Source organism: Camellia sinensis, chromosome 7 (genome assembly GCF_055761805.1).
Source record: "Camellia sinensis isolate YWXY chromosome 7, ASM5576180v1, whole genome shotgun sequence".
NCBI lineage: Eukaryota > Viridiplantae > Streptophyta > Magnoliopsida > Ericales > Theaceae > Camellia > Camellia sinensis.
Window position 1 is genome coordinate 161,042,432 of NC_138967.1, and position 11,440 is coordinate 161,053,871.

General features: G+C 33.2%; 3 protein-coding genes across 3 annotated transcripts; 2 read left to right on the plus strand and 1 right to left on the minus strand.

Annotated features, from left to right (window-relative positions):
* Positions 1-736: 736 nt before the first annotated feature.
* LOC145796249 (uncharacterized) lies at positions 737-2,738 on the plus strand. The gene is made up of 4 exons (XM_082881304.1): positions 737-1,638; positions 1,728-1,868; positions 2,507-2,590; positions 2,628-2,738. Exons 1-4 carry the CDS (start codon positions 916-918, stop codon positions 2,736-2,738), a joined length of 1,059 nt encoding a protein of 352 aa, XP_082737430.1. The 5' UTR covers positions 737-915.
* A 344-nt stretch (positions 2,739-3,082) lies between these two features.
* Positions 3,083-5,465, plus strand: LOC145795409 (uncharacterized). Its single transcript, XM_082879675.1, has 8 exons — positions 3,083-3,350; positions 3,564-3,650; positions 3,749-4,052; positions 4,148-4,232; positions 4,322-4,411; positions 4,535-4,786; positions 4,902-5,041; positions 5,121-5,465. The coding sequence occupies exons 1-8, from the start codon at positions 3,086-3,088 to the stop codon at positions 5,305-5,307; spliced, it is 1,410 nt and encodes a 469-aa protein (XP_082735801.1). The 5' UTR covers positions 3,083-3,085; the 3' UTR covers positions 5,308-5,465.
* A 738-nt stretch (positions 5,466-6,203) lies between these two features.
* Positions 6,204-10,084, minus strand: LOC145795410 (uncharacterized). Its single transcript, XM_082879676.1, has 2 exons — positions 7,932-10,084; positions 6,204-7,384 (listed from the first exon to the last, which is right to left on the minus strand). Exons 1-2 carry the CDS (start codon positions 9,019-9,021, stop codon positions 6,333-6,335), a joined length of 2,142 nt encoding a protein of 713 aa, XP_082735802.1. The 5' UTR covers positions 9,022-10,084; the 3' UTR covers positions 6,204-6,332.
* Positions 10,085-11,440: the final 1,356 nt, after the last annotated feature.

Genomic DNA, 11,440 nt, shown 5'->3' on the forward strand with positions numbered 1-11,440 from the left:
ATTCTTGAATATGTTTTGTCATTTTGTCTCTGAATTTCTCTGCTTTGTAAATTTCTCTGGAATATGTATCCTTCTCTGCAATGTCAATTACACTCTTGCCCCTGTCTAAGTTTCTCTGGTATTTATAATTTTCTCTGACCACATCGCACCACTTTCCTCCATTGAGTGTCTCTATCATGGTTAATTTTCTCTGCTTGTGTATGTAAATTTTTCTTGCATTTTAATATTATGAATTGAAATTTTCTCTGGAATGGAAATTTCCTCAAGAATGTGTAATTTTTTCCAGAATGTGCATTTTTCTCTGGTATGTTTATTTTGTTCAATTCTTGATTTCAATATGGTATACTTCTCAGTGCCATGTTTACATTACTTTGTTTATTTTATCTTTGCTAATTGTGGAATGCAAATTTTCTTTCACTTGCCATGTTTACTTTTTTTTATCATTCATTTTCTCTGGTATGTTTACTTCTATCTGTAATTTAAACAATTATTGAAAATTTCTCTTCCATGTTTATGATGCTGAGTTGATTTTCTCTGACATGTCAAATTTTCTGTAATTTTCCCTTATCTGTAATTTTCTCTGCATCTCCAATTTTCTCCCTTATCTGTAATTTTCTCTGACATTTCCATTTTTCTCTGGGATTTAATGTTGACATCTCTATGCTTTAATCATTGTCTAGAAATGGCAAAACGTAAAGGCAGCGAAACACCGGAAACACCAAGCAAAAACAGAAACTGTCTCAGTCTTCTTATGCACTAGGATCAAAAACCAGCAGCAAAACACTAGAAACACCAAGGAAGCAAGAACAACTCTCTCAGTCCTCTTATCATCTAAGATCAAAAACCAGCAATAAAACACCACAAACTCCTTCCCAAAACACACAAGTCCAAGCTGATGAAGCAACTAGCATCCAGATGAGTACCCCAACTTCAAAAGACTCAAGCTCAAGGGGGAAAAAACCTGTTAAACTCCACAGAAAGAGAGCTCACTACAGCATTCAATACCGATCCAACCTCTCATCTGTCGTCTCCTTCTTTCAAACACTTAAATTCAGTTCAAAACATCTTCTAGAGCTTCAAAAGACCCCATTCTGGTATTTGATTCAAGCTCTAACCACTGGAAGGATGGATCCAAAGAAATCTAGGAAATCCGATGATGATGTAGTTGCCATAATCCAATGTTACAATGAAAAAACAAAAGCATTCACAGTTGGGAAGAAGAACCTGACCTTTACAACAAATGACATGACCTTGATTTTTGGTTTGGAAGGAGGTAAAGGAGCCATGTCATTAAGATACTCTAAAAAGCCAAAATCTGCATTCCTCAGGAGAAGATTCCAAAAGGACACAAGGCTCACTGGTCCTGTTCTTAAAAATGCCTTGGTCAAAGCAATGAAAGGCAAGCAACCAACTGACTTCAAAGATGTAGCAATCATTGTTACATTGTACTTGTGTCTCACTCTATTTTTTGCAACAAGTGGGAATTCAATAGGTTGGGTTTTTATAAAGTATGTGGAACCTCTTGAATCAATGAAACAGTATGATTGGCCGGAAGCAATCACATCAACATTGATTGATTCTATCATGGCATTGCATAGAACTCCAGAAAAAGTTACGGGGTGTGTCATTGCATTGCTGGTAAGTATAATATCCATTCAAATTTGCAGTTATCATACTTACAAATTTGTGCGTTTACAAAATTTTATTTACTTTCATTTTCATCACAGTATTGGCTATGTGAACATGCAACTATCATTGACTCAGAAGACAGTAACACAACAGACTTCCCAAGATGTGCCAAGTGGAACCTTCAAACCTTGACGAAACAGCTGCAGAAGACACCAGTCCACTCTCTTGCACCTCGACAGGTTAGATTCCTATTGCTACCGAAATCTCAGTGAAATTTCAAAAATTTCTCTGACTACTGCTTTGTTTCCCTCCTTATGCATTGATTGATTAAGATTAATTTTCTCTGAAATATCAATTTCTGTTTTCTTCTTTGTTAACCACTGGTCTATTTCTGCCATTGTAATCAATTTTCTCTCCCATCCAAATTTCTCTGACCACAATTGTAACACATTAACTTATATGCCCTGATTCATTTTCTCTAATATCTGAATTATGTTCTTTGTCACATAATTTTCTCTGGCCCATCAAATTTTATCTCCTTGTGTGTAATTTTCTCTGCCCATAACTTGTGTGCCTTGCATCTTTGATTAACACTGTTTATTTCTACCCTTCTAATGAATTTTCACTGGAATTCAAATTTCTCTGACACAAATATAGTAAAACATTAACTTATAAACACTGTTTATTTCACTGTTTCATAATTTTCTCTGCCCCATACAATTAACTCCATGCCTCTAATTTTCTCTGGCCCAATACAATTTTCTCTGAAGTTTGTTTCCAATTAGCATCATTTAGATGAATTTTATTTTCCTTATTTGAATTTTTTCTCTGAGTGAATTTTGTAACATTTCTCTAATAAAAGAGTCTCCTGTTACAGATTGATAACAAGCAGCTAGTCAAAAACCCATCTGAGGAGTTTTGTCTTGGCAAAAAGACAAAGAAAGAATTAAAAAAGACAATTGTCATATTCAAGGAGAAATTACAAGATCCATCTGAAGATGGAGGGAATGAACAAAAAGAAGAAGAAACCACCAAAGAAACCAGCAATGGACAAGAACATCAAGCAAGCAGCACAGAAGAAGAAACCACCAAAGAAAGTGAAGAAATAGAACCAGAAGACAAAGAACAAAATGAACAGAAAGAAAATGATGAAGAAAGTGATGAAGAAGAAAATAATGAGCAGATGGACCAACAACATGATGAAGAAAGTGATGAAGAAGAAAATGAACAGAAAGAAAGTGAACAAGAAGATGAAGATGAACAAGAAGAAGAGAACAAGGATGAAAGTGATGAAGAAGAAAATAATGAGCAGATGGACCAACAACATGATGGCATTTGTGGCTCAACAATGCATCAGCCTGAAGAATTTGAGGAATCAAAGGATGCCCAAATTGCTGATCTACGTCAAAGACTGAAGGCACTGTCTCAATCTAAAAAAGAAGAAGATAGAAATTGGATGGAATTACTTGCTGAAAAGGATATTTCAATAAGAATCCTGACATCACATAACTCAGAACTTCAAGAAAAAGAAAGCACAATCCGAATGAAACTAAGGATGTTGGAGGTTGAAAAAGCAGACGATGCAAAAACAATTCAACAGTTGAGGTGTTCAAATTCGGAGCTTGAAACTGAAAATGCCAAATTGCATGAACAAGTTCAAGAACTATCTGTCCAACTAGCAACACAACCATACCGAACACCAACACAACTTCAACCACAAGGTCAGTGAAAATCTTGAGCCACAAAAAGTTATGTCCTTGTGCCATCATAACTCAAAGAAATTTCTATTTATTATAATTTTCTCTGTCATTGGTAATTTTCTCTGGAAGTTATATCTCTCTCAACACATTAGTTATATTTCTACTGCTCATTTCATTTCTCTGTATATTTTCTTATTCCATTTTTGGGGCTTGTTTGATTTTCACTGTGTATAGTTGGAATGCAACTGGAACAACAACCAACAACCCAACAAGAGCAAATCCCACACAAACAACAACCGAAACAAAAGAAGAAACTCTATGGTAACTACAAAATATTGAATTAAATAAATTTACATACTGAAATATCATCTGTTGCTTCAGAGAAATTTCACTTTTCCTAATATTTTCACTGCCTACAGTCAAAAAAGATCCAACCTCAATGATAAAAAATTTAAAGGCAAAAGAAAGGAAGGAAAAGCAGCATGATCCAGAATTCCAATATCCGAAAGTTGCGAAAGTGACTAGAGCTTCAAAACAAGCTGCAAAACAAGTTGAGCAAAGCACAAAGGACAAAGAAGTGCTTGATGCTGATGCATACGTCTTGCCTCAACCTATAAACATCACAAAATCTTGGGTCTTTCCACAAACTCTTCCCATTTCAAGATTGATAAAAGATCATATAAAAGACATCTTGCAGCACATATCAAATGTGTCTGGGCTTGAGTAAGTACAACAAACAAAATAGAACATAACAAACAACAAATTACAAACTTATGTTGCATTAACAACAATTCAATCCCTTCTTTGTCATCTTGTAGAGCTTTAATTTGGACAAGTGAGTTGAATATCATTACCTTTGAAGACATTGGAAACCTCATAAAGCAAAAAGAAATTGCCAACAATGTAAGTCTTTCCCTTTCATCAACATTTCTCTGCAATGTTCCATCAGCCTTTATAAAACAAATATTACAATTATAAATCATATTTTTCAGGTCATTGATGGCTATGGAGAGATCCTTTTGGCTGACCAAATCAGAGAGAAACAACAACCAACCTCATTTTTTTTCACATCCATGTGCTTAGTATGTTACTACTATTTTATTTGATTTTCTCTGGAATTTACTTTCTACTTTCTCTTCTTAATATACTTCTTGAAATCAGTTGTGTCACTAACAAAACCATTTTTTGATTTTCTCTGAGCACAGAATTTCATCAACATGACAGAAAATCAAAGTTTTCGAGTGTCCTTATTTGACAAGCATATTGAAACAGCATGGAGGAACTATAGGTTCCTCCATTTCCCAATAAATACTGGAGGTAATGAGAAGTCCACACATGGAAATCACTGGACCTTGCTTGTCCTGGACAAACAAGACAATTTATGGAGGTTCTACAACTCATTGAGGCCAAGGAGGGATGATGCAGAAGACAAATATGTCAAAGATGCAAAACAATTGGTAACGAGTGCAAATTTCTCTGATCCATCATCATCTTTATGTGATGATAATTTTCATAGAATCCCATTGACTTGTCCGTAAATTTCTCTCTTATATAAAAATTATTTTTTTGCAGCAAGATTACGTGGAGAATTTTCTGAAAGCTTGTCTTGAAAGAGACGCTCAATCACAACCCTCTTTCAAATTAATTAACTCACAAAACACAAGTTATGACTTTGAGTATGTCAACAATGCTCCACAACAAGAAAGCGATTCGTAAGTTTCATACATCTATAAATAAGATAATTTCTGTGCATGTTTCTTAAAACTAACCATACCTATAATTTGTATGCAGTCTGGATTGTGGCCTCTTCGTCTGCTATATAATGAAACAATATAGCAAGCATGAACCTATCAAATCCAAATTATCCACACAAGAGATAAGGTTGATGAGGGCAGAACTCATAGAGAGATTTGTGACCGAAGTTGGCAGGTCATGGACTGAACCAATTGAAATACCCCCAGAAGAACCACAAATGTAATAGTGAAACTAGTGAAAGGAAGACAATGTACATATCCACACAGAGAAAATTGTCTCACATATATGTATATATCCTTTCTTGTTCATACATTGAAGGAATGATGATCCTTGACGTATATGTATATATCCTTTCTTGACTAATCTAAATTTCATTTTTTTTTTTTTTATTTCGACTAATGTAAATTTCAACAATTGTCTACCAGAGAAAATTGTCTGCAGAAATTTCTCTGGTATAAACTACCAGAAATTCACAGAGAAATTTAACTTGTATCGTCCCAAGGGGATGCCTATATGATCATGTAATCTGTAAAACTTTGTGTTGGTACAAAACAATCATCAAACTCAACAAAACACAAAGCACACAATAATTTTATCTGCCACTGGAAAATTTCATTGCATGAATTTCAAATTTCAGACCACAATGCCCATATAGTTTTCTCTGTTGGTGAAAAATTTCTCTGGATGAAAATTTCTCTGGCTTTGACACAAATTTCTGAGTTCAAGTGAGTCCAGAGAAATTCTTTCCTGGTCCAGAGAAATTCTCAACTCAGAGAAATTTTTTGAATTCTCTGTCTGCTGTGCACATTTCTTGAAATGACTGATATGAAGCTACCAGAAATTTACAAATAAATTTAACTCATATCTCACCAAAGAAGGTGCCTATATGATCATTCAATCTCTAATGCACTGTGTTAGTACAAAACAATTATCAAATTGAAAAAACACAATCCACACAGTACTTTAGTCTGCCATTGTCAAATTTATGTGGATGAATATGGAGTTTCAAAACACAACACACAGAATTTTCTCTGCCATAGGAAAATTTCTCTGGATGAATTTTACAGGTACTACAAACCCACTGCATATAGTATATATCAACAAACACACTTTAACTCATATTGAAAAATTTCTCTGGATGAATTTGATTGATATTATTATATACACTGTCCAAAAAATAAATTTCACAAAACAAAATACACAAAGTAATCATCAAATGTATTATTCCATCAATAAAATGTATAATCCTCAACTATTTAACAAAGGTTCCTTGCATGTCCTCTTATTATGGTGACCAATACTCTCACAACGACTACACTTAATCACCCTTTTAAACTCTCCAGTAGAAGCAATTCTGTTCTTCTTCGGCCTCCCAGCAGGTCTCTTGCTCAATGGAGGTAAAATCATAGCATCTTCAATGCTACACACAGGTTTTTCAACAGTTGGAACTGGGCCAATCGAAAAGGAGTATGCTTGACGATACATATCAGCATGAAAAAATGGTTCAACAAATGAATTCAAATTCTTTCCACTCCTAAAAATTGCAGCAACAGCATGTTGACATGGATACCCATTTATTTCCCATTTTCGACATGAACAAGTTCTCAACCCAAGATCAACCATAACCGAAGGAAAACAATGCACTTCAAAGACATTATCAGATGATAAACTCACATTCCATGTCCTCCCGTCCAAAAAAGACTTCTCCAACACACTATCCATACGAGGACACAAAATTTTATTCCATTTACTAGAGAGCAGCCTCCTATCAGACCTCATATTCATGATTTGCAACCGTATCATGTCCACCAAATTTGTTATTGGCAAGTGCCAAGCTTCTCGTATCCATGAATTGAATGACTCAGCAACATTTGAATACATCTCACCATAACGTTTCCCTGCAAAATATGCATCACTCCAATTTTCATATGGTAAACTTCTCAAGAAAACACTCACAATGTCTCTTCCCTCACTTTTTAACTCATTTAACTTGAAATGAAATGATGCCTTTGTTGGAGCATATGCACATTCTGAAAACTTGGACACAATCGTCTCCCTAACCAAATTTGTGTTTCCACATGACAACTTATCCCTCAAATTTCTCTTTAGATGTTCCAGACAAAATCCATGAAAGCAGTTAGGGAAAAACCTAGCAATTCCCTCCACAATTCCACAATGTCGATCTGATATGAAACTTATCACCCTTTCTGATCCTAATACTCCATATAAATGTTCAAGAAACCAACACCAATTGTCTTTATTCTCAGCATCAACAACAGCAAAAGCTACAGGAAAAAAACCTACAAAACAAATAGGAACAAGCATATTAGGTACACACATGCAGAGAAAAATAGAACAATAAACATCTAGAGAAAATTCACACATTGGCAACATCCAGAGAAAATTGAATAAGTGACCAGCTACAGAGAAAATTCACACAATCATAATATACAGAGAAAATTCACTTAGTGACCACCTACAAAACAACAGAGAAAAATAGAACAATAAAACAACAAGAGAAGTTTGACACTGCCAACATCCAGAGAAAATTCACACATTGGCAACATCCAGAGAAAATTGACTTAGTGACCAGCTACAGAGAAAATTCACACAATCATAATATACAGAGAAAATTCACTTAGTGACCACCTACAGATACAATTCACACAATGACAACATCCAGAGAAAATTCATACGCTGACAAAAATCCATTGAAAATTCTCACAGTGGCCACAACAATAGAAAATCCACACAATGGCCAAAACCAGAGAAAATTCACATTCACTCAATTCCTACATGTATAGAAAATTCACATACTTAGATAAAAATAGATATATTTACAATTACCTTCATTCCCATCTTTCCCCGTTGCAGCAAGCATAACTCCTTTGTATCGTCCTTTCAAAAATGTTCCATCAAGAAAAAGCAATGACCGACAATATTTGAAACCAGCAATGCATGCATGAAAAGCCACAAACACTCTTTTGAAACGCTTGTTATCTTCAAAATCTAACTCAAAACAACTCCCTGGATTGTTCTTCAATGCCTCATCAAAATACCACCGTAATTGATCAAATGACAAACAAGAATCCCCATATGTACTACATTTTGCTTTCTCAACACTCAACCAACCACAGTTATAACTAATTGAGACCCCATACTTGTCTTTCATTCCTTTCACAACATCCACTGGACGAGTTAAAGGTTTTGCACTTACCTCTTCAAGTATCAGCCCAGAAACCAAGCTGGAAGTCATCCTCGAATGTTTACTCGTACGAACCGCCACACCACATGTATGTTCATTGTTCAAAGTCCTTATGTAGAAGAACCCATTTGTTTTTTCAACAGAAGCATGTACACGCCACATATATCCCCTTGATTCCTTATATGCACATTCTGCCGTAACCCTCAGCTTGTCATTTTTAACATACGTAAACTGAAAACCAACCTCAATAGCATACTTGCATAAAAAAGTACGGAACTCAACCACACCACCCTCAAACTTTTGTCCAACACTCGTAATATTATTCCGCCAACTAGCCGACAATAACACCTTTTCTTGGTGAGAACAAAACTTAGAGAGTGAATTCCTTTCAACATCCACCAGCCTATCACACTCACCATCCACAACATCTACCCAATTAGACCCCACTTCATCCTCTTCATCAGAAGTACTACATCTACTAACTGAAACATCAACTATATCAACACCGCGTGCACAAACAACCCTCAACATATTCAGAAAATCAATATTATTTCGAACCATACAATTCGGATGGCCCAAAATAGAATATGAAATACACATAGTCTCAGGTTTCAAATTCTCCCATGTTTTACACAAAATGCCAACCAATTCCTCAAAATTCAATTCGCATGAAACATTAATGACAATAGTATCATTCCCATATTTGCACAGCAACAACACTGCACTGTCCATTAAAACTGAAACAAAAAACAACAAAAAAAATCACACAAACACTTCACAATAACAACATAAATGTCCAGAGAAATTTCTAAAAATTATAATTTTCTCTGAACTTAAAATAAAACTCCAAAGACATCTACAAACTGATATTCACCTTCAAGATGATAAAAAACAAAATCACAGAAACTTAATGAATCACAGAGAAATTTACTGCTAACAATTAAACACAATTATAGAAAAAAAATCACATAGAATACAAGTCCAGAAAAATACTTTTCTCTGAACTACAAACTGAAAGTGAGTAACAAACTTACAATTTTCTCTGAACTACAAATACAAGTATAGAGAAATTTATGAACTTACATTCACTTTCTCATATTCTATCGCCATTACAAACTTCTAATAATATGTCCATATGCACTTATAATTTCCTCTGGACTACACAAACAATAGTGCAGAAAATGAAATTTCTCTGGTTTGAAAAAACATAGAACACAACTATAATTCATCAGCATGTTGATAAAAAACAGAGCACCAAAAATGAACTCTAAACATCAAAATCACCTACACTGTCAACACTATCTGAAATTGATCAAAAAAACAAAGAATGAAAAATTAATTCCAAAAATAAAAATCAACTCTATCAAGCTGGCCTCTCTCTAAACAAAAATAAAAATACATTTGGAATCTAAATCGAAAACAAACCTAATTCAACTCAACTCAAAAACCTACGCGATCAACACACTGTCAACACTCTTTCAAATTGATTAAAAAACAAATAATAAAAAATTAATTCCAAAAATAAAAATCAACTCTATCAAGCTGGCCTCTCTCTACACAAAAATTCAAAACAAATATCAAAATGCATGTGCTATCTCCATCGAAAACAAACCTGATTCAACTCCACTGAAAATCTACGCGATCAATACACTATCACACCACTGAAATCTCCGACGAAATCTCCAACAAAATCTACACGGTCGTAGCAATCTTTCTCGTCAACTCCACTGAAATCTCCGAAGAAATCTCCACCATAAAATCTCCACTGAAATCTCCGACGAAAACTCCGACAAAATCTCCCCTTCAAATTCGGTTTCCAAAATGTATCAGTTAACTCAACCATATAATATTCAAACAAATTTATGTTATAAAGGAAGGGTAATTTAGGTACTTTATAACCTAATATAAATTTGAGGGACCTTAGCCATCAAAACATATTATAAAGGACCTCTCCTCATATCAAAAGTAGAGGAGGGACCTTAGGCTAATTTTCCCTTTCAAAATCTCATACAAAATCTATATACTATTATAATTACAAAACGTTGTCATCTTATTAAAGTTGAAAGTTGCAATTATTTTATTTTAGTTTATTTGGTTGAAGTTTTGTTAATATGTGTGACAATATGATTGATGTATAAATTAATTTTATATTCTTAAAATAAGATTTTAAATTTAGATTATTCTTTAAATTATGTTAGCAGAATAAGATCAATATTCATTTCTTAATTTATGCATCTTTTATTAAATTATAAAATAAAATTTTAAATTTAAATTCTTTTTAAATTATGTTACTACAAGTAGAATGATATCACTATTCACATGTATAATAATGTGTCACAATGAAGTGTCATGATATTATTAGTCTAAATATACTATGTTATAAAATACACTTATTCAAATTATTAATTGCTATTAAAAGTTTATATTTTTATTTTTTGCCATTTTTGTTCTTAAATTTTATAATTTTTTTTATATCCTTCTAAACTACAAGGATTTCAACAATAAATTTTTTTAACACAAATATTTTTTTTTAACAAAAGAAAAAAAATAAAAGAAAATGAATGATTTTTTTAACAATTGGCAAAAATAATGGATTCTACTAATTTTTTTTATCTCAATAGTCAATTAAACAAATTAAAATAAAATAAAATTTTTTTGGCTTAAATAGTTAAGAAGTGACTTTTGCTAAAATCAAATGGAAATAAACATTTTTTTTTCTATTAAAAGTGATAGTTGGTGAAACTCATGTAATAAAAATAGAAAATGAGAGTTACACGTGATAATTTATTATTCCAACAATGCTACATATCTACATTTTCACCCATAATGATGTGGCAAGGAGTTGGGCCCCATGTCATTGAGTATATAGCAAATCAAGAGTTGACATATATAATACCACATCATTGTGGGTATAATTGTGGGTGCTTTATTTTTGGGTCTCAAACATCTTTCTTATTGTTCATTTAGACTTTTTTACCACTTGCAAAATATGGTTAATCCTATTAATTTTGTTTTTTTTTTTAATCTCAATTGTCAATTAAACAAACTAAAATAAAATTTGAAATTTTTTTGTCTCAAATTGCTAAAAAGTGACTTTTGCTAAAACAAATAGAAATAAATGTTATTAATCTAATAAAAGTAATGGTTCGTG